This window comes from Corapipo altera, unplaced genomic scaffold (genome assembly GCF_003945725.1).
Source record: "Corapipo altera isolate COAL_440 unplaced genomic scaffold, ASM394572v1 2b, whole genome shotgun sequence".
NCBI classification, from domain to species: Eukaryota; Metazoa; Chordata; class Aves; order Passeriformes; family Pipridae; genus Corapipo; species Corapipo altera.
The window spans coordinates 6,980,794-7,005,415 of NW_020884874.1; the positions used below are offsets into that span (position 1 = coordinate 6,980,794).

The following is a 24,622-nucleotide window of genomic DNA, read 5'->3' on the forward strand; positions in this document are numbered from 1 at the left end:
CAGCATAACACATAATCCCTGACTCGGCACTAGTAAAGGAAGGATTATTTCAAAGAGCTGACATTGGTACATAGCTTTTAGTTTCACTACTACCATTCAGTCACTTGGTAATTTTGAATTTGTTATATCAATTATTTCTTAAACATTTGTTATGACCATCATTGCACAGCAGTATCATTAAGATAGCTGTGCTCCCAAGTACTATTTTATTTAATCTTTCAAGCATCAAACTCTTTAAAGTAAAACCTTTATAGAGGAGTTTTAGTTTATAGCGGAGTATTTTCTGTGAATTGGTTTTTTTCCCATAGCAATTTCGTTTCAATGTTACCTGTTTTTCTTCAGTTTGATGAAAAATAAGCACTGCTTAGGTAAGCATTAAGAGATGAAGTGATTTACCTGCAACTTCAATAAATCAATGATTATCAAAATAAGAAAAATTATTTAAAGCCCAATTAGTAAAAGCAATCTTGTAATCACTTAGATATTTTCTTTCATTACAAAATCCAATTGATTCATCATAAAAGCCACATAAGGAATGCCAAAGCTTTATTAGGATCCACAGCAAAAGTAAAGTTAAATATTTTGTCTAGTAGCAGCACATTTCAGACAAAAAATTCATACATAATTAAACAAACAACAACAACAAAAAGAATGAACAGGAGAAGGCAGGTGGTTTTTAGACTTCCTGGCTTTATGTATCACCCCTCAACTAAAATGTCAATAGGGCAGACATCAGAGTGCTCTACTTCCAAGTAACGTGCATGCCAGCAACCCCAGTGACTATTAACGCAAGTTCTTTGAACACTACCTGGAAAATCACCACTGCCAGATTTAGGACAAGGAAGAGTTCTTTATACTTAGTTCACAAATAGGGGCCCTTTGAGTACATAGTAGCACACTAAGGCATTCCTTTCTAAGATGATAAATTACAAGTTTTACTGCCTTTCCCCTTTTTATTTTCAAGGTGGGAAAAAACTCTAATTACTGCATAATTTGTTTCTGCATAACAATGTACTAAAAATTAAAAAAGTAAAATTCAGTTATTAGATAACATGCCTGTATTGAGGAAAAGATAAACTCTCTTCTTTAACTGCAGACATTAACACCATGATAATCTACAGCCTGATCTTCATCTGTGGTTATTTGACAAACTACTGTTCTTCATGCACTAGTGCCCTTTGCATTGCTATCTAATGCATTTCCAATGAAATACATCAGATCAATCTCACAGAAAAAAATAAACATTGAAGTTCACAAAAATCACAGACAGAATCAAAGCTTTCAAACAGAGCCAAAAGGTCAAATTACTAACTGGACTCCATGTATCCAGCCATGGAAGATGAAAGCATCCAGAGAAAGAAAGATGGGTGGCAAGAGAGATACAACTGTGCAATGCATGGTTTTAATAACTACAAACTAAAAACTCATTGCATCAATAAGCTGCATTTTAACATTGCCACAATTTTCACTATATGCTATGGATGTAACAGCTTAAAAACACAGAGTGACTGACTAGATTTTTTTTTTTTTTAAATCTACATTTAGGGATGTACCTAGTCACCACAATAAAACAGTCATAACATCAGTTACTTCCTTAACTTTACATATATACTGCACTTTTGCATAACACTAACCCTGAATATGACTCAACTAAGAAGAATTCACATACAAGAAAAATTTCACTTGGTGCAGAAATCACCAATCTGTTGTTATTTAAAGAGAAAACCAAAAAGCACATGGCTTCTACAGAGAAAAAAAGAAAAAATTTCTGTAGAATTTGCTGCAACATTTGATCAGTAAAGAGCAATTATGCTGTCTGAACAGCCTCAAGTGTTCTAATATCACAGATGTGCATGTTCCCATGCCACAAAGATCTGCCTGCATGATCACAAAGAACCCCACTGTAATCTCCCAGCCTTTCAAACTCCACTTTTATTATCTAAATTTTTTCATTAGATAAAATGATTGTGAAGGGTTGAAGTTTTTTTGGTTGTTTTTTTTTCTTGGGGAGGGAAGAGGTGTAGTTTGGTTTTTTTTAATGAAAGGAACATAAAGCTATGTTTTGACATTATCTTTGCAGCAGTTCCAGTAAGTCACTGAAGTTTGCACATACCTCCTGTCACATTTTATGTTCTAGCAGTTTTTTGAGACTTTGAGGACTGGGGTAAGAACTCCCTTTCAAATAGCGACCTCTTGGGACCATCTGAACAATCCAAGCCACTCGAAGCTGGTACTCTCAGGCTGCAAAGGTTTTGTTTTGTTTTCTATTTGTAGAGTACTGGCTTAATCGACTAGATTTCAGAAGCCATCATGATGGGTGATCGCAGGATTGCATAATTTCAGGATCAGGTCCAACAGAAACTACTTACTACATTCTGAGAGCAGACCCAACATACTTTATGCAGGGCATGGATACGGTTATATGTAAATGACAGCCTGATATGTTTTATCCACCCACTTCCCTGGTTAGAAAACTTGCCCTGGGCATTAATTTAAATTCCTTATTCCAGCTGGGTTTTTCTTCTGAGATTTTAGATATCATGTGCTGGTATAAAGAGCCTTTCTATTCTGACCATATTCTTCTGAGCCTCTGTTAAGTTTGAGGTTGAAGGAGCCCTATCAGAGCCACAGAACCGAGATTTTGACCCTAGATCATTGGGTTGACAGCTGTTTCAATTCCAACAGGACACCAGGCAGCCCTGTTCAGAAGAGGACCCCAGCAATATGTACATGCATATTTACATCCATTCTCTTTCTTAAGTCTAGCCAGAATAAAATCAGTAATCTTCTGATGTCAGAAACATCACACACAACTTTTACTATGGCCTTCAGCTTATAGTAAAATAAATAAATAATAAAACTACTACCTGGCTGTTTCTTGATAGTAAAATTCTACAGACCTATTGCCAGGGCCGCAGGAAGATAGTCATAGTAGGCTTCTATTCTAGATCCAGGCTTGACAAAGATAGTGTAAGGCTTTAGAAAAATTCCCACAGCCCTGTTTTAACCATCAGTATGTCTCACTTGAGCAACTTGACAATGTTTTCAGCCTTTCCCCTCCATGCTACTCACTCTTCCCCTGAGCATGCTGCACGTCAATGTTCCTGCAGTGAAAACACACCACAGCCAGCACACTTTCTCCTAGCACAGTTTATCCCTCTGTGCTCTGAATTTCATTTGCAAGATCACCTCCCTAGTTAAGAGCCACTGATGTTAAGTGACAACTCTACATACAAAATAAAAAATTAAAAAAAAAAAAAGTCAATTCAGAGGCAGTGCTTGTTAAACAACAACATGAAAAATTGTATTTGTTTTACTGCTGACAGAACTGGGTCAGGAGAGTTCCCCTCGCCCCCTCCCTTCTCTCCTGTTTACTTTCCTGCCAGTACCATAGGGACTTTTAATACTACCAGCCATGAAAGACTTTTATATAACTTACTGTTTAACTTTGAGATTAACAGCCTGTCTGTGAAAGAGAGATATGCTCAGTCAGTCCGGAGAAGAAGCAAGAACATGCCACTTAAACAGAGAAGCATGGGATGTTCCTTTTTCTAGAGTAGTTAAGACATTGCAAAGGTTTTTAAAATCTTCATAGCAGACTGCCCTCTACTGGGATGTTTATTCAATTAAACTCTATCCCTGCTCTTCCCAACTCCCCCATCATCCTAGAATCTGTACCAGAAATGCACATGCTTTCTTTAAACCAAAAAAAAAGGTTTCATAGGTTCTTTTTCAAAACTTATATATATGACTAAAAACAAACAGATAAACATGCAATCCCTTCAAGTGAAGAACTGGAAATACATATATATTTCTCTGCCAATACCATTTTCAGCACCACAGATTTTGTTTAAATCAAGCATACTTGGGGCTGGTGTTGAATGTGTAATGAGGAAAAAAAACCCCGAAGCTATTTTCTTGCATATTGTCTTGTACATATATTAAGCTGACAGAATTTTATACAAGCCTCTTTTGTCCTCATCAGTGACCTAGTTTCTTCTCTCCATTAAGAATACACACCACTCTGACTTCCTACAGTACCTGAGATTACTCATTTTTTCTGAAGTATTGTGGCAACGTTATTACTGCTGCAGCCTCTGAAGGATCTCCTTCTCAGTGCTTTTCAATTGCAAGCTTGGAATTTCTATTTCTCTCTCTTGGCCCAGTGGTTGTGAGACCTGCAAATTCTGCTCTGAGTATAAAAGTTTCAACTCTACCCCCACCATAGAGAAAGGTTTGGTAATTGAGATTAGAACTCCTACACCATAATCCAACTGTTTTCATTGAAGCTTGTGTAAAACACAAAAAGAATCCAATTTATAGAGGGCTCTACCTATTTGGACCAGTAAGGTTGCTAAAATTAAAACATTTATTTATTTATCTGATAGGAATGCATGAAAGCATTCATTTCATAGCATGTTGAGCTGTGCATTTTAAAATCTATGGCAGCATATCAGCACCAAGGAAGCACCAAAAAGCGATATAATTTGATTTTTACTAACAATATTTTAACTTTTCCCCCATTACTTTGTGGTCTTCCATGTTCTCAAACACTTTAAAAAATTCACCAGAAAACTTGTTGGAATGGCCTGAAAAGAAGATTTTTTGACCTACCGCACAAGGATGAAACCACATTTTGCAATTGCACTGTTTAATTTGGTTTTGGGTTTTTTTATTGCAGAATATTTTTTCTCCTGGCCATTAAAACCCATTTTTTCATTAGTATCACTATAACAGAGCCATATTTTTACAGCTGGAGCTCACAGCACAACCCCAGAATATCAGCTATTTCAAAGTACTCTCACTTAGATAAGTTCATGATTATTTACTGAGGTGGATCTCTGTTTTGCCACTCCTTAAAATAGCATTTATGGAACATCTCTGGACATTTATGCCTCCTAGAGGTCAAGAAAACAGTTATAAGCAGCCATACCATTCTATGATATAAATTTATTAAACAAGAACCCACAGGAGGGAGGTGTTTTCTCTATTCACCGCCCTCCCCACCTTCCCAAGAGTTATGGGGCTGTTTCAACTCCAGTGGTTTCAGAACTCATAGATGCACCATATTCTTTCATCTTCCCCTTCTACAGCAAGAGCCTAATGAATCAGACTGCAACAGTCCTCCCCCATGGAAAATGAATTTGCCTTCACAACAACATGTGGAGTTTAGCTCATGATACTGGAAAGAAATAATAATAATAATAATGAACATCACTCATGTGAATCAGTGGATACATCACTACAAGACATCTGTCACCAACAAAAAGCCCATTTATTTATGGAACTAGGGGAAAATAAGGATAATGATTTCTAAATTCCATTTTATTGCCAGTTAAACTCAACAGAACTGACTAGTTTTTGAAAATTAAAAAAAAAAAAAAAATCCAAGGCCCTGTTTGCAAGTTTACACTGATATTCAGGTCAGATGTTAAACGTACATTTCATGATTGTGTAAAAAAGGTTCTTGTTATTCACAGAATCTACAGATAAGTCTGATTTGTATAGAGAAAGCTCAGTGTCATCACTTTGCTGGGAAGCCCTTCATGTTCTCACTCACTGTCTTATTTTAAATCTCACTGTTCAAATTCTCTGAAAGGATCTGTTTTCTTGCAGCCCACAGAAAAGACTCCCACCAACATTTTCATGGGTTGAAAAGTGACACAGACTGATGATCAAATTTTTTAAGAGGGATACTCTCAGGGAAAAGTAGTCTAGGACCTAAATCAGAGTAAAACCACTTCATATTTATCAAAAGCATCAGACCAAAAAAGACCCTATATAGAAACAAAATGTATTGATTAAACATAGTAGCTAGGAGAATGCAAGGTATTACAATGGGTAATCATCCACTGGAAAAACATCAGTTCCTTGATAAACAGAATGACCAACACTCCATTCCAACAGCACTTAGTACACTGAATTGAGCACTGTTAAACCTGATATGAAGAATAAACAACATATTAATTACAAAACCTTTGCACTATATAATAGTAGTTCAACAAAATAAGCTTAAGAAATCAATTCCAGCAGCAGTCACTGGTTCCACTTCCAACAACACAGTCTGTACCCTATCTGTGCTGCTAAAACTTTTTGCAGGGAAATCTAGAATTCTCCAGTTGTGCACACAGTATTAACACATTTTGACCTGTATGTCTCCATTCTTTAATTAAGCAGAATAGACATATTTATTTTTCAGGAAAGACACAACGAAAATAAACAAAATAAATATATGGCAGGGAATATCCAGATAGGCTGATTATTGGAACAAGTTTTTTGCTAAACATCGGACTAAACATCAACAAAGAAGAAACAAGAACAGTGACACATTATCTCTCAAAAGATCCTTCTCTGTCTTGGAATGTGTATCAGGCAGAATGACCTCAATGAAGAAAAAGCATATGAGATTGTGTCATTGCAGGCTGGAGGAATGATTTAAAGCAAACTAGGCAGTCTTATTTTTGGGAATTCTTAATCAATGATTCTTAGTTACACTGTCACCTCTACAACACTAATAAAACATGTTCTTTTAATAAAATGTTTTCCATTTAACACCTACTACCAGTTAGAATCTGAAACACAGAACATGACAATGACAAGCTGCAGGATGTTTACCATACCTCAGCTCCACCCATCCATTTTGGTTCATCAGGAAATTCAGCACATAGGATATCTTCTGACTGGTTAGTTCCTAATACGTGATAATACAACTTTTGGTGCAGATTAGTGGAAGTCTCAGTGCCTAGTGAAATGCAGATATTTAAACCAATTAGTTCTCAAAGAAATCCAACAATAACCATACGAAACCCTTAGAAACATCTGTATCCCTTTGCATATGAAAGAGAAATTCAGCAGAGAGAACTAGAAATGGTTCCAAACCACAGCCATTCCACTCCAAACAAACACCCTCCTCCAAAACAAAATAAAACTTCACACTGCAAACCTCTTCAAACAGTTACCCTTTCCTTTTATTGCTGATAATATGTTCTTCACATTTAATATTTATCATTTCAAGTTTTGTTTTCTAGAAATACAACCAAGCAAAGCAAGGAAAAACAACTCCTCTAATGATGTTTTCACTCCCATTTTACCCTGAGCAACTAAGGAGAGATTTACTGCTAATTAACATTTCTAAAAACCTTCATATTTCCATTTGTTGAAAATATAAAAGTGGTGTATTTTAAAGCACTGAGGAGTTACAACTTTTTTTTAATTTTCTTCTTGCAATGTTTTCCAACGCTCCAGCTTCTGAACTACAAATATGAGGTAAAAAAACCCCAACAAAAAAAAAAGGTGGGTATCTATCTTGCAAGTTTGGCAAAATGATAGGCTTCAAGAGCAAACACAGAGGCAAAATTCAGGTTCTCTCCAGTTTAACAAAGAGCACAGCTCCAGAAAACTTTTCAGTAGTTCTGCCTTATAGTAAGAGCTGCTAAATTCCTTTCCTGCTGACGTTTCTCAGCAATTTATTCCACTTTGTGTGCTGCTCCTTGACTTTTGCAGGCATAAACATTTTGTGTTGTTGTACTGTGAACCACAGATGAATTAATCTGGTCGAATAACAAAAGCCTTATGCATCAGATAACTCTTCATCAGGTCAGCATCCCAAACCAGCTCATCTATGCTCACACAAATGCATAAGGGGAAAGATCTAAGTAAGCTGTCACAATCTAATTCTACCCAATAGAACCCTGTATGAAAGCTAGGTAAATCATTCCAGACAAAAAGAAAAGGAACATCAAACTTTTAAAAGAAAAACAGGGGCAGAAAAGAAGATACTCACAGTAACTGAGCACAGGCTTTGGCCATACAAGGCGTAGTTTGATCTCTAACTGTATAAACTAGTACAGCTAATTATTTCAGTATAAACTGAAACATTTGTTGCACCAATGTAGTGAAAAGGTCATTTTGCTTCCACATAGCATGGAATTAGCACACTCATACTTACCATCACTTTTCCCATCTTGTTTTGGATAGCAGTTATAGAATATGCCTTTTCCATCATGAGTCCATACCATGCAACTGAATTTAACTCTCTCCAGTGTATCTGGAAGATCCTCAGGACCTTCTACTTTCATAAACTTGATAGTAACCCAATCAGAGCCACTAGAACTCAGGCCATATGCGAAGTATTCACCGTCTTCACTGAATGCATAACCTAGGAAATTGGAAAGAAAGAAACAAGATGAAGCAAAAAGCAGCACAAGGAAACAGTATTTTCAAAAAAGTGCTTGTTATTTTGCCACACATCTTTTTATCATCTACTACATGCTAGACAAATCCCAATGGAAAACAGATGAAACTGGGATACTAGTTAAAAGAACTGTGTTCACCAAACACTGAGAGAAGACGGTTTATTTTCTAAAAGACAGTGCAAGCAAGTACATCTGCTATGACTTGGGATTCACAGCACTTTTATCAATTTGTTCACAGATCCAAGTTTAGGCAAGCATATTCAGTAAGTATTCATGTTCAGTAGCATAACTTATGCTCAACATCTGAATTATGATTTGAGTCATATTTCTTCTACTTTCCTAAGTCTGGGGGGAAGAATTGGGAAATGAAAATGGACACTGGTAGAGAACTTAAAAGTGGTATTTTTAGACAGAAACAGTACCAAAGAAGCCCACAGAAACTGTGATGCAAGCAATGTATCCTCAAATAATGTAAATACCGCTTAAAAAATGGAGTCCCTGAAAACTAGATGCTGCAAAACCACGAAAACTGAAGTAACTGGAAAGCTTTGCCACTAGTACACAAATGTATTAATCACCAGTATTCTCAGATAAGACCTCTGATATCTCCTCACTTTATCCAAACTGTGAGGAAAGCACTATTCTGAAAAAAATTCAGAAGAGTTTCCATCATAGTTGATAAGGATGGAATTCACTACTTGCAAACCAATTCAAGTCAAGAGACTGAATCATCATAGGCCTGTATGGACCTGAAAGTATTCACCAAAAAATGACCAAAAAAAGTAGTATTTCAAAGACATCATAGGTTTGAGAGGTACTACTGTGCACTCACTATTCTCCCTATAAGAACATAGGAGTGGCCACTGATTCAGAGAAAAATTCCACTTAGCTGTCCTCAGGAGTAACCACAATGTGATGCCTACATGAATAAGAACAATCTTATAATCATAGAATGGTTTGGGTTGGAAGGGACCTTAAAGATAACCTAGTTTCTAGCCTCATGCTGTAGACAGGGGCACCTTCCACAAGAAAAAGGTTGCTCAAAGCCCTGTAGAGTTTGGTCTTGAACACTCCCAGGGAGGGGGCATCCACAACTTTTCTGGGCAATCTGTTGCAATGTCATGGTTTGAGATCTCCAAAATTCTAATTCCCTAGCTCCATTCCCCCTCCCACATCTCAGCCCAGTGAGAGATGATTCTTTCCAGACAAAACACACCAGACTCAAAGTGGGGGGAAAGGGAATATATTACAATGACTGTACAAATAAATATTATAATACATTATACACATGATCACAACTATCTCTACCATGACATAAGTATTTACAATGGATCAGATCTCTTCTCGCCTCCAAATAAAAGTCCAGGAGGGAAGAAGGACAGATCCCTTCCACATTTAGGACAACAGCTCCTCTTCTGTCTTCCATACAGCAGTTGCAACTGGATTGTTGTAGCTGGATCTCTTTTCAATACACACAAGGGGGTCTCCAAGCCCCTCGGCTCTCCTTCGACTCCAAGCAAAGGCCTCACCTGTGGGCTGCCAGCAGGGACAAAACTCGCTTCACCACAGATATATCATGAAATGCAGGGGCATCTTCGTGAAAGTCCCTTCCTCAGGGGATTCACCCCTGAGTCAGAACATCTTGGACAGCTTTCAGTTGAAAGTCTTTGCCTCAAGAGTTCCACCAGAGCTCCTGTGCTCTGTCTCAACAGCCAACGTGGTGGCAGCAGCAGGGGGAGCAAGGTCACCCCCCTCTGCATTCCATCCGGCTGTCCTGGTCCAGCTCCGGGACGTCTTGGAGCTTCTTAGCTCCTCTCTCTCCGGTACTGCTGTACTCCAAGACTCCTCTCAAATAGGAGTCCATCTACTCCTCCTCTCTCTAGGAGGGGTCTCCAAGGGTTTTGGGAAGTCTGGTTCAGTTCTTACCCCCAAAACTCTGTCTCTCAGCTGTTGGCTTTCTCTCGGTTTTCCTTCCAGGAGCTCTCTCCTGCTTGGCTGTAATGCCTCTGTTGTTTCGTCTTATCTCTTCTGGTTCTGTGCCACCATTTCTCCAGTCAGTGTTGGTCTGTCGCTACTCCTGCTGCTGCCCACGGTGGAGAAAACATCTCCCGGCTTAACTACAGACACTTAGCCCAGTCTAACACTGTTCCAAGTCTCTGCAGTCCCCCCAGCTGGGGTTGGGGGGCCAGAGCCCTCCAAGGGGCTCCGAGCCCCTTCCTCGTGGCATTCACAACATGGTTACCACTTCTACAACCAAAACTACAACCACTTCCCTTCCGTTTGGTTGTGATATGTTTATATTTTGCAGAAGCACTCATTGGCTAAAACTTCAAAACTTCAAGAGTTACCACCCCCTGGGGGTTACCACTTTGCTTCAGGGGGAAAACCTGGTTCAAACCACTACAATGCCTCACCACCACCCTCACAGTAAAGAACTTCTTTCTAATATCCAATCTAAACCTACTCTCAGTTTAAAGTAATTTTCTTCTGTTTGCTTTGGACTCAACTCCCATTGCCTTCATTTGATATCCCCCCATTCTTGAAATAGAAAAACCAACTAATCAACTCCTATTTCCTCTGTCCGTGCTCTGTGCCACAAACGATTCTGTAGACCTCTATTATATCCTTGCTAAACTGTCCCTTTTCCAAGTTGATTGACCCAGGCACACTCAGTTTTTTCTGACTTTTGCTCCATACCCTTGATCCTTCCTACTGCTCTCCTCCAAACAGTATTTCAGAGCCCATTTTGAGCTGAGGAGACTGGAACCATATTTAGTATTCCATGCTACGGTATAAGCTCCCAGGTTGCTAATGAAATGATGTCTTCTGTTCTGTACTCTATTTCATAGAATCATTAAGGTTGGAAAAGACTTCCAAGATCACCAAGTTGTACCGAACACCATCTCGTCAACTAAAGCATAGCACTAAGTGCCACATCCAGTCGTTCCTTGAACACTTCCAGGGATTAATTTCTCCCTGACAAATAAATTGGTATTTGATGTGCTTGTTTGGCTTCTACCGAGAAGCAGACTGACATTTTCATGGAACTATGTATTACAGTCACGTGATCATAGCAGCTCGAGAGTTCATTCTATCCATTCCTCTACAAATGAGATTAGGACTGTTTGCCCCCTGTGCATGGCTTAATTATCTGCACACAGACCTTTACCTGACAATTTATTGCCCACTCACTATTATTAAGGTTTTCCTGTAGCTCTTCAGCCATCCCTCAGCCTTTACCTGGAATAACTTTGTATTGTCACCAAACTCTGCAACCTCAAGGCTCACTCCTTTTTCTAATATGTACTGAACACTGCAAGTCTTAGCATAGTCCCTAATGGAACTTTACTGGTGATTTCCACTTTGACAGCCCATCAGTAATTCCTTTCCCTGCCCTTAAATCAATCATTTATCCACACCATGAGTTTTCCCTCTGGTTACACGGTTGTTGGTTTCCTAAATGCATTTGGAAAAAGACTTTGCCGTAAGACTTTTAAAAACATATGAACCCAATTCCTTATATCTATAGTTCAAGGCAGGACTTCTCACTAAAAAAAGCCACACTGATTCTTTTCAACTAGGTCACACTTAGAGACACATTCACTATTTCTGTCCTCTGTTTTTATTAAACTTATAGAACTTCTAGATACAAGAATATTGCTTTTAGATTAAGTCACTAGCAAGTGGGAAAGGGGACAGTTAACAGAAATTACAGTCCTAGTGAAAACAAGAAATTTTGTGATTCTCATAAAACTTAATGCCATATTCCTTCAGTCTCTTACTTTTTTAATTTGGTGGCTTGTGTTAAAGATGCAAAATACAATTTTAAGACAACTTGTCAATAAAAATACACAAACTTTTTGTCCTTTCTATGGACAGCCTCAAGACCTATTCATATTTCAGTGGAAGGTTGCTACAGAGTTGTAAAAAAAAGCACAATGAAACTGAACCAAGCTAATTGTTGATACAGTGTAGACTTAGAAGTGTTCTTCTGAAACACTGTATAAATCCCCATATGGTTACTGTGATTACTTTGATTAAATTTCCAATGTCTGCTGAAGACTGAGAACGGCGCTGTCACTAACCTCGTAAAGCCACAGTGCCATCATCAGAAAGCTTATTTGGATCAAGAAAAACTTTGGCATCAGCATCCAAGGAGTCCTGTACATATAAAACTCGCTGGTTCTGCAGTCCTGTATTGTAAAAGTGAAAATACCTAAAAGAACACAAGAGGGGAAAATAAGCAGGAAAACTCTTGATTTTCAGTTAGGCAAGCACAAAAAAACTTGTATGAGATTGTCATGAAGGAAATAAAAGCAGATAAATATATAAGGGAAACACAAGCTCTGCAGCAAAGAATCATGGTTAAAGACCGTAGGATGCATCCAAACCATTTTTCAAAAATAAAAAGCTGCATTTGCCACAGTGCATTTCAAAGAATGCCTAGTATACTATAAACTTAACATAACTGTCTGTGTTAAACATCTCTGGCAGCCACAGCATTTCCCTGTTACAAGAACTGGCACATGTTCCCATTCCTTATGTTCTCAACTTTGTCATACATATAGCTGCTTTCAATCCATATTGGGTGGTAGACTTACGTTCAAATGAAACAGAACCAAAACTATTTCATCTGTATTTACCAATGTCCCTAAAATGGTGTTTGAAAGAGTTGTAAGAACTACAGAATTGTCTTTAGCGAGTGATACTCTTCACATCACAAAACATTACAGACCTCAAAGAAATTAATACCCATATTCTACACAAGACAGAGGTACTACACTTTTCTTCCTTCTCAGAACTTTACTACACAAATCTGTGACTTAATAAACCGAATAGCAGCCTCACCTGGGCGAACAGGGGAATTTATGGGGCAATATTCAAATCTAAAAATAAGTTCATCTAAGACCAACCAGTACTTGGATACAAGCATGGGAACCTGGTAAAGCCAAGAAGGGGAAACTGTAGTCACAAAGGCCTGGAAACAGTCTGAGCTAGTAATATACTCAAGTAGTAACAGTAATGTTCAGCAAGTGCAAAACTGAAAGATTCAAAAAAATAGAAGGAAAAGAAATTTTCAGTTTGCCCAGGCATTTTCTTGTCTATTTCACCTCTGCAGTGCTGGGCAACAAGATAGGAAGCAAACCTCAAACAATGTGACAGGCACAGCACCTCCCAGTACTCCTGTATGCAGATTCTGCAGAACTCTTGAGACACTGTCCTTTATCAGCTGTTCTTCAGCACTAAATCGGAGTAATTAAATTCAAGAATTTTTAAGTGTCATGGGAAGTTTGGATGGTTCTTCAAACAGAACAGTTCCTTCCCTCACCCCTTACTTAGTGTTACTTAACTTGGTAAAGCCCTCTTGATCGCCTCAAACACCATAATATAGGGAGGTTTTGTATTATTTTTACATTGCTCTGATTAAATTTCAGCACATGCCAAGAAATAAGAGTATCACTCTTTTACTACAGTTATTCTACAAAGTTGTCTGAGTTCTGATAAACTCACAATTCTTCCTACAGAAAGAAAAGACAACAAAAGAACAAGAAGAGGACAGTCAAGCATCTTGTGCTCAGCATCATGTAACCGCACATGTTAACATTGGCTTACTTTTCCTACTTCTGAACTATAAAAGAATAAATACAAATATAATTTATAATTTGTTTTCCCAATTAGTAGTTGCTTCTGACTTGCTTCACATTCATCACCAAGACATTCCTCACATACCTTTTTCCTCTCTTGAAGTGGCAACCGTACTTAGGATAATCGTAGAGTTCAGTCATTCGTTCTTTGAACAGTCCTCTGACAGGACACTTTTCGAGAAAGGGTACTGTAAGCTTGTTCTGAGCATCCACAAATGCCTGAAAGAAAACAATCCCCCCAAAAAATATCAACTCAAGTAGAAATGCACATTTTCTACAAGAAACGTTTTCAGAAGCAATGCATCACAGACATCCTTCTGCCCATATAGGTTGTGCAGTATCATACCTGAAGAATCTTACATGCTTATTTGCATTATACCACAACTCTGTAATAAGACTTAACTTATATCTTGAATAATGTCTCTCCAGGGCATGCACGGGGGTAACCAGTCAAAAGACAAGACATTCCTGTCATTCTCCTTAAAAACAAAAAAACCCAAATCCCAACTACCAAAGAAACCCCAAACAAATAAAAAACAATCAAGCAAAACAAAAACAAACAAACAAAACAAAAAACCAAAAACACAACCCAAAAAAACCCCTCATGCTTTTAAAAACTCTCTTTATATTTGCCTAAGTGGTTAATATTGCCCACAGATTGCACTATCATTTCAGGAACTGGGAAGATGATACAAAATCTCACATGCATCACCTGTTCATACTATTAACATAACACACAAAATTAGTCCCAGCCAGTATTTCCTGAGAAGGCCAAAGTGCTGTCCACAGACCAATTCTTAGTTACGAAAGGCAAAGGTACACAATTTCTGAAAGCTTTGAGAAGTCTGGTTTCTTTAAAACACTCCAGCTCCCTGTCACAAACACTTAAGGACAGTGGTCAAAACCATTACCGTGTCAGCTGTTTGCTAGAGGTTGCCACTCCCATGGCATGCATGGAAAATGGGGTACTCTACTGGTGTTTCACCATCCCTATTTATAGCATGGTACATTAACATAAAATTAATAGCTAAGCATCTTAAGGTGAATCACAGCTACTAACAAGCAGACATGCAGGCTTTCTGTCTCTAACATGAAGTAGGTAGGACAGGACACTGCGTGGCTGTAATACACAACCAAATGTCGCAGTGACAGCAGCAGTATCGCTCTTGGGCTCCAGCCTCTTGCCTAGAGCATGAAACCCTGTCTATTCATCTCCTGCATACACAGGTCTCTTTCTCAGTTGCTTTGAAAGAGGCTACTGTTTCTACCTGTCCCGAATCTGTCACACAGCAATCAGATCAATGCATTGTAACATCTGAGTTACACTTCATCGCAGGACAGGAGCTACAGGACAGTAGGGCTACAAATGTGTTTTGCAGTTCTTCAGAAAAGCCAGCTGCTGTCAGAGAGAGTACCTGGCACACATATACCAATTGCTATCAATGTTTAGCCATTTATTAATTCTTCAGGTGAAGAATTAATATGTGCACAGCACATCCCAGTGGTAAGTCAAAACAGTGTGCAGCCTCCACATTGCAGTGCTATAACTGTTCTCCCCATCAGATGATGAAAGAATTTAACCAAATCTACCTAAGAATTACGTGTCTCTGAATTTGTTTTCTCTAAATGGAAACACATGAATTTCAAAGACTACATACACAAAAATCTAGACAGTGGATCCTACACAAATAAACTAACTTCTCCAAGGGCTGTGACATTTTCAGAGAGAAAATGGTTTAAAATAACATGTATACAACCATCCATTGTACTGGATGGGCAAAAGTACTTTTCATTTGCATTCAGTGGACAGAAACTGGCACACATTTTTTTTCATCTATCAATAACACAACTGAAATTACAACACCACTGCAAGGGTACACTGGAACTGCACATTACTCACTCTTAACTGCATACACACCTTACCACATTTGCTTTCATTACTGGTATTCAAGGAGGAGACACAAACTTTTTCTTACAAGCCTTCACTGCATAAGAGCATGGTTACATACTAATTATTGCACTCACAACTGAATCACTAGTAATTTTGCTTCTACAGGAACTTGACGTATTTTTCTCATTTCCTCTTAATATGCACCAAATATTCCAAGATTATATGAAAAAGGGAATGCCACTGCTGTCTGAAAAAGGAGGAAGGAATTACAGGTTTTTGAAAGAGTTCCACTGAGAAGAATCCGGTCCAGTTTGGCAACTTTCTGTTCTTGCACCTTTGAGCATGAGGTTGCACTCATGTTCAAAAAGCAATACCTAATTGAAATATTGCTCTAGGTGAGGTACAGAAACATATGTCACCAGAAACTCTCACAGTAAACAACTCCATCCACCACGGTGAGTAAAACATGTGCCACTCATGCTACAGGGTTAACAATAACTGTATGTCTTCATGAACCTAAAGAGAAAGATTTTTATTATACCTGCATCTGACAATCTGTCATAATGTTTGAACGAGGACAGAATTTGCTAGCAGAAGGAAGGACAGAGAAAGGGTCTAAAGCACTGTACTAAGAGTAGAGATGCTCTACTTGAGGCTGAAGTGTTTGTCCCTTACTCAAGCAGGCCAATTGTTTTTGTTTTTAAAAGTATAATTAAATTTCATCTAAGAAACACAAGCTTTTTTTGACCAAGCCATTTTAAAACCTATCAGCTTTCTACATTCCACTAAGATACTCTCTCAATGATTTCCACTCGTAGCATACTTTCCACGGAGAAGTCTCAGAATACAAACTGTTTTAACACTACCAGTCTTCCTTATTTGTCTGCAAAATATTTACAGTTCATATATACATTCTCAGTAAAAGGTAGTTCAGTGCAACTCCTACAAGAGGGCACATACCTTTGTTACGTATTGCAAATTAAAACTAATCAGACCTCTTGTGGCTTGCCTCTTGGAATTTACTTTTTTTGGTATTTACAAAGAAAAATTAAGTGCAATTAGAAATGTATCAAAATGTGAACTAAACACTGGTCTACAGTAACTAAGAATCCACTTAACTGTATTTTTGAGAGTTTTGATTCTAGTCTTAATCCAAGCATACACGTGTTCGTAATAGTACAACCTGACCTTACATGATCCCTGCTTTCTCATCCCTTGTCCATCCCTTATCTCTGGAACTAGCTGCTACACCATCAGTGAGTTAGGGTGCTATATATGACTGACATAGTAGCAAAAGACTTTGCTGCAGTCTAAAAAAGAGCTTATTTCCCAGCTTATTTCCCACAAAGTGTTAAAACAAACCAAAAAGTTGAAAAGTCCAGCCAAGTCAAACCTAAAACAACAGTGAAAGCGTGGGTTTGCAGCTGTGGCCTATGTCATTACCAGAAGCATTTTACCAGTGTAGCAGATTTTAACTATGCCAGGGATGTTTCCTCAGTTTGTCTTAAAAGTCAGCGGCTAAACAGTAGCAGAGCGGGAACCCACATTTTACACTTCCTTTCTCCAAAAACTGATAGGAACTTCCCCATCAGCCCAGGCCTTAATTTTCATTTGTGAATCTGGAGAAGGGAGTTTTGCTTGCTTATAGTTGCCCTTGGTTGCTCCAACCAAGCACACACAGGGGAAAAAAAAGGGATGTAGTAAAGAACATAGATTGTAAATATGGAAGTCCATACTTCTTGAATAACAGCTTTTGCACAAAAGACTGAGGATGTGACTTGATGATTGGCTTAATCGATTCTTAAACTGCGCATTTGACAAGAAAAAGTCCTGCTTAGCCACCTGAAGATTTCAATAACCTCCTTTTTGTAACAGATAAATGCACCGCATAGAGAATAAAATCATCCTGGTGACCTGGCCGAAAAATTTCTAGATCTATTTGACTTTCACCTACTTAAAAGCAGAGTGTGGGTGGCTAGAAAAGGAAAGATCCCATTCTTGAAACATCTCAGATCCAACTATCATGTGGCCTTGGGATGACCTATATGAACCATGTATGTCAATAGAAAACTAATCCATTAAAGTCTTCCCTCCCAAAACATCACCTTGTGATGTCTGTACCCATGCAATGGAGGGACAGAAGCATTCATGGCAGCACAAGAATGAGAGGGAGGGCAACTACACAGACACTTGGCTTAATGGAAACATTCAAACTACAACCAAACAGGTACAGCACAATCTGCACTCTACTCTCGCTGCAAAAGTACCTGATTAAGCCAATTACAAAAAAATTTTACCCTTCTGTGTTCACTTGTTTGTAAACTGCTAACTATCAAGGTCCACAAGATCATTTGGACTAGCTGAAGCAAAAACCAAATATGATTTTTTTATACTCATAACTGTTCTAATTTCCTTCAGTCTTAGCTACAGTGAACATCAGGTGAAACTACCATGAACATTTCAGAGTTAAAACCAATCTCACCTGCTTATTTCCCCATGCTTCAGGGAATAGTAAACTTTATGTTTCACTGACTCAAAACAGAAACTAAGTGAAGCCTACTCATTTATTTTCTGTGAGCACACCAACAGTTGACACAACTATTTCTGCTACACGTAGAAAAGTAGAATTCCAACATATTTTTGTATGTATTTGACAGCACGCATTCAAATAATTTTGACTGTTCGCATATGAGAAAAGATTCTAACTTAATAAATGAGTGATGTTCATTCTTCCCTCTTGGCATAAATCAAGTTACACCTACTCAAATCAAGCAAGCATGTTGTAAACAGGAACTGAATAGGGACTCTTTCACTACAGATGAGCATAAATGTCCAAGGAATTCTTCTTCTAGTTCAGTACTTAATATGTAGACAATTAAAGGTAGCCTAATGTTGGAGGTGTACACAGGGTATATTTGCTTTTCCAAAAAACGAGTGCAGATTTGGGATATAAAGGACTATATAAGGACAGAGAGAGTGACTTAGAAAAAGAATGGGAAGGACAAATGTCTCAAGGTCAGCGACATGAAGGTCTGAAAACCCTACAAAGCACACTCCATATTCTCTCTGAAGCCCATACGGTCATTCAACTGTCTCTATAGCAGTGTCTGGTTATTTTTTTCATCTGCTAGGTTCAGAATGGCTGTTCTGCAGGAGTCCTGCAAACTACCTCAAGAACTTGGAGATAAAACTATTAAAAGCTAGCAAGAAAGAGTGGTCATCAGCAACCTCTGCTGCAGAGCACAAAGAAGTGAGTGATAAAGGAGATCCAAGGAGTTTAGCACTTCAAGACCATTGTTTTCTGACCTCTTTTAAGAAAGAAGTAAAACAGCAAAATACTTTTACTCCCTTTTGTTCTGTAACTCCTGAAACTTTGGAATAAGATTATATCCTTGCATACTTACACATACAGGAACTCTGTCCACTCTGTGTCATACTACTACTGCACTGCCAAATTCTGCCAAGGCATGCGTTTTTTTAGTGTAGGCAAGTAAGATATAACAAGATCTTCATTCCACCAATACGACACCTTGTGTCTCGGCTGCTGCACTGTTATGAGGATGTTCTAATCCCTCATTCCTTATTTTGCCTCCTATATAAACTACAGCCTCTGGAGAATGCGGTTCACTGTCCTCCAACTGTTCTCACCCAACCTGTTCACAGTATGTGGCTACAGTATTGAACACAGGGACACAAAAATCATGTCTTGGCATTTTCACAATCACAGTTCTTTCACAGGATCCCAAAAACCACTTAAATAGGTATCTGTAAGGCCTCTATGAAAAAAAAGATGTAACCATACCTCCCACACATATATCCCCCTCAATTTAGCACAAGACTATCCCATGTTCACTGTTTCTTAAAGATACCAGAATTAAAAAATCAAAATTCTCCCAACTTTCTAAATATATAATTTTAAATATTAACATCCACGGTAGAGTTTTTCACTAAAACCAGATCCCAAACCAAGCTTTTTAATCCCATGAGTCTTTAAATATGCTAACAGATTTATAAGTAGGAATGAGTTCCTAACTGTACACATTTAATTTTTTCTTGACAGTTAGAATAAATTCAATTTGATCAACCTCAGGCTCATCAAGATGTATTAAGTAAGCACATACATGACAGAACCTAGAAGGAATCTCACTAATGGAAAGCTACTCTGTGGGATATTTTTGAAGGGAGATCCTGCCCTCCATCATCTTCCTGAAAAAATCATGCATACTGGATAGACACCACTGTTTTAGATCTGGAATTACAATTATCACAAAGTTACTAGCCATTACAGAGGAAACCTCTTCCACAAGGTCACCTACCACTTTCAGGCCATCACCCCTGTAAGTCCCTACGCCATTAGTATCAGAGGACCTAGCTCACAGTCATTCCTATCGCTTTTCAGGATTCTCTCTCAGCGAAAGACCGATTCCAACAGCACAGTCTAGCTATACCAGACTGCAGGCTGAAAGCACCGCAACACCTGCAATCTGTAACAGCAGACGCTAAAACTTCAGGAAGGAAAATGTTTTTGGTTTTATTTTGCTTTTAAAAAGGATTAAACAAAAAAATATACTCACACACTCAATCACTGTATAAAAAGCAAGCCAAAGAAGTTTTCTTTCTACCCTTTCCTAACTATTTTATTACGGCAATTTTAAATGTACTTAGGACAGTGGATAAAGCACTCTAAAATCTGAGTGTTTCTCTTCAGTGTGACAACACCACTTTGAGCATTCAGATTGCCTAAGAAAAATGGGTGCAAGATAAACAAGGCCTTAATTTTGCAAATTCTGTGATCTAGGTTATACAAAGTGTTCCAGTCTTTCATAGAACCACAGAATGGTTTGGGTTAGAACGGACCTTAAAAATCACCTAGTTCCAAGCCCCCTGCCAGTGCAGGGACACTTTCCAGTAGTCCAGGCTGCTCCAAGCCCCATCCGACCTTTCTCCCACTAAAATACAGGGACAAAATAACAGCATTGCTCTTGGCGCCATGAGTATCACAAGAACTACACCTCCATTCACTACGATTCACTATGGAACTTTTCAGAAAGTACTGGCACGTTCTTCAAAACAGAGTCTATAAAGGAGGATCATGTGAAAACAGTTATTCCCCCACAAAGAAAAGTTACCTTTGTCTGTTCGCTATCGGGATCTTCAAGCCAGCAGTATGGGTCGCTTATTTTACATCCATGGTAATCCTGCACCTGAATTCATAAAAGACAATAATTTTAAAAGAGACGTACTCGCAAGCAAACTCGGTCCATCAAGGAGTGACAGTCATCACAATGAAGGGCATTCGGAATTTCACAAAAACATACAGTGCTAAGGAGCAAAGAAAGAGAAAAGCAACACACTGCTCCCAGGTGAGTTGCTAGTATAACCCTTCTTTGGTGATGGCACTAAGGCAGCAGAGTAGTCCTCAGAAGAAACACAGAGCACCAGAAAAAGGGTGAAATGAACATTCAGTCCTACCACAGGATAGATTAGTAAGTAAAAAATATACCCCACTAAACCAATATCCCTAAAAAAATCAAACAACCTAAAGCTTCCTCCAAATCCAGGCGTTGCAGCCAAATTATCAAACCTGATTACTGGATGTACCCCAAATGTGGTTCCTGGTTACACGAACTGCCTCTAGTTTAGCCCCCCCCTACTATTGTTGCCCACAAACATGTGCATAATGTACATATATAAATAATAATTAAAAAAACCTCCAACCAAAAACCCACCCCCAAAACAACAAGCAAGCAAAAAAACCCACAAAAGACTAATCCACGTGGTTGAATTTACCTGCTTCCTTCCTTCAGTATACAAAATAGGACTAGATACCTCCTGTTAGGACTTGCACAGTTCAGCCTTTTAGCCAACTACGAAAAGAATACTTTAGTTTTTACAGTTTTGGCTCATGCCGGCAAACATTTTGGTTTAAATGCGATGTTAGTTCTGTAAATAATTACCGGGCCGGTGCCCAAAGCACAGCGCTTTGCGGAAGGGAAAAAAACCCGAACCCATTTTACTCAAACTAACACCGTAATCCTTGTGTATCCAGTTACGGTCGGAACACGAGGAGACAGGACTACGTTACAGATGTGCCATCCTATATAAATAGACTATTTGTTCCTCTGCTGACGCTACTCCAGCCCCGGTGGAGGCCTGGGCTTTCCCTGCCACATGCAGCGGTGCCGAAGCCCCGGGATCCGCCGTGGGCTCGGCTGCCCCTGAGGCCCCGGCCGGCCCCGCACACGCGGGACGCGCCCGGGGGCACCGGTGCCGGGCCCCGAATCCCGCCCCAACCAGCCCCCGGCAGCCGCCGCGGCCCGCAGGTGTGACAAGCCCGAGACTCTCCGCACGGAGCAGGCTGCAGCCGAACAAAGCCCCGAGAGCCGGGGCAGCAACATCCGCCCCCAGGCGACCCGGGGCGGGCCGGCCAGCGGAGAGCCTCGCGTCCAGGCCCGGCGGCCGCCGCACGCCGGGGGCTGCCCCGGCCAGTGCCGTACTCACGGCGGTCTCGTCGCGGTACACCTCAGGGTACTGGAAGGCCTGCATGGCGGGCGGCGGCGGAGAGCGGCGAGAAGAAGAGGAGGAGGAGGAGGAAGAGAAGGAGGATGAGAAGGAGGAGGAGGCGGAGAGGCGCGGAGGCGGCGGCGGGGCTGGGGCCGTGGCTGTGGCTCGGGCCGTGGCGGCAGCAGCCGGCAGCAGGCACGCAGCGCGGCACAGGCGGAGCGCCGCCGCCATACGTCGCGCCCCCTGCCGGGCACGCGCCGCACCGCCGGCACAGAAGGGGCCGGGCCGAGGGCCCGTCCCGCCCGCCCGCCCGTCACTGTTGCCCCGGGCCTCTGCTAACCCCTCCTGCTCACCGAGCTCCGGCGGGGTTGTGTGTTGAGCACCGCTCGGGCCTCGTCCTCCTTGTAATAAGCGCTTCCAAAAAAAAATAATAAAAAGGAAAATTAAATCTTGGATTTTCATTCTTTTTCCTTTCAGTTCCTGAGCGTTGGCAAGAGGGTCCGACCTGTAGAGCTGCCTTGAAAACAGCAGCTGATTCCTGGGTGGGGGCTCGGGCAGCTCGAAGCGGAGGCACGGAATCACAGAATCGACTATGTTGGAAAAGACCTCTGAGATCATCGAGTCTAACTTATGACCGAATACCACCATGTCAACTAGACCACTGCACTAAGTGCCACATCCAGTCTTTCCTTGAACACCTCCAGGGACAGTGACTCCACCACCATCCGGGCCAGCCCATTCTAATGTCTAATCACCCTTTCTGTGAAGAAATTCTTCCTAATGTTCAGTCTAAATCTCTCCTGGCTCAGCTTAAGACTATGTTCTCTTGTCCTATTGCTGGTAGAAGAGCCCAACTCCCATCTGGTTACAACCTCCTTTCAGGTAGTTGTAGAGGGTGGTAAGGTCACCCCTGAGCCTCCACCAGGCTAAACCTGGCTTGGTCCACCCAAACCTTTAGCACATTTCCATCCAACACACTTCTACAAGTTGCCCGAGACTCCCCTTCACCCTGAAAACAAAGGACAAGTTGGCCACCCAGTCCCAGTGAAGATGGCCACTCCAAGTGCACAGCCCTGGTGGCTGATGCTCATCCCCCTCACTCCCGCTGTCAGGGGCTACAGTCTGGCCTGTGCAGCAGGTCTGGATGAACATGCACCCGGTAAAGGTGTTGCAAGTGGGTGACCTCAGGCTCATCCACACGGTGGTTATTCTACAATAGGGTTTCCTGGGTCAGAAAACTTGCAAACACTTTACATCCACGGAAGAGACCCAGTGCACTCCTCCCATACACCAGAAACATGCAGGGGACAGATGATGGTTTGGCTAGTAAGATGGATGAACTGCTTTTCCTCCAAATGAAGTTGCTGCCAGGAGTCCTTGCCATGCTGTCCTGTCAGCCTGGGGAGGACTTTACCCCAGCTCCTCATCCAGGGTAAACTCGTGCGTACATGTGGTGCATGGCACCAGCTGGAGACATGGAAGTTTGCATGTGATGGTGTTTAAAGTCTGATCAGCCCCAAAAATGCTCATGGTTGCAAATAAAGTAACTGCCTGAAATGACAATGACCTAAAGCATTTCCGAAATGGCATGAAACCTTTATAGTTACCAGCTCAGAACTGTGCCTTGATTGCCTACTCTTAATGGAAAGAGTTACTACCTCTAATTGGACATCCTGTGGGGAGGCTGAGGGTTGTGTAAATATGAGGAAATATGCCAGGAAATAATGATAACTCTTACTAAGTGACATAACTGCATTCATCAGCTCTGCTTACATACTAAACAACACCTACATGGCTTCTTGTCTCTCATCCCTTCTCTTTTGGCCACTTCTCCTTCTGAACTTTCTTCTTTGCTCATCTTCTCCCTTTGCAAGGCAGCAGGACAGCTGCCAACTACACCTTTTGTTCCAGAGCTCAAGAACATGCCACCAGCAAGGTGGTTAGTGGCAATGCCTTGATGTGCCCAATGCTCATAAAAGCTTGTTAATTATCTAAGCAACTAGCTCAGGTAAATACTGGCAGGCAAAGGCTGTTTCTGACTAAAGCTTCCCAGACAGAATTACATATGCACAGAAATTTGCATCATATGAAGAATTATTAGTTCAATGCCTCTGTCAAGCATTCAACTTGCCCGTGGGCTACACAAACAAGCTGTATGTGCACAGTACATCTGGGAGTTTTGAGCAGTCTCGACTGCAACTTCACAGGCAGTGAAGACCTTGCATCTGATTCAGAGCTACAGTTTGCCTTATGAAAATGCCTTTTTCAGCCTCAAGGTGTTGTCCTAGATGAATGTATTTTATGTCTGTCCAGAATTTCTGGATGTTTAGCAGCTCGGTCAGGGCTTGTGAGTAGCTCTGACTGAGCAGCTGTACGTCCCAATATCT

The 24,622-nt window shown here is 40.3% G+C and overlaps 1 protein-coding gene across 1 annotated transcript in view; it reads right to left on the bottom strand.

The window, feature by feature from the left end:
• PREP (prolyl endopeptidase) overlaps nt 1-22,474 on the bottom strand; it is a 90,630-nt gene extending 68,156 nt beyond the window's left edge. Inside the window, exons 1-6 of the mRNA XM_027633393.1 lie at nt 22,233-22,474; nt 20,861-20,935; nt 13,926-14,059; nt 12,281-12,411; nt 7,949-8,158; nt 6,621-6,742 (exon numbers count right to left, since the gene is read on the bottom strand). Coding sequence (XP_027489194.1) covers nt 6,621-6,742; nt 7,949-8,158; nt 12,281-12,411; nt 13,926-14,059; nt 20,861-20,935; nt 22,233-22,466 — 906 coding nt within the window. The 5' untranslated portion in view covers nt 22,467-22,474. The remainder of the gene's footprint in view (nt 1-6,620; nt 6,743-7,948; nt 8,159-12,280; nt 12,412-13,925; nt 14,060-20,860; nt 20,936-22,232) is intronic.
• Nucleotides 22,475-24,622: the final 2,148 nt, after the last annotated feature.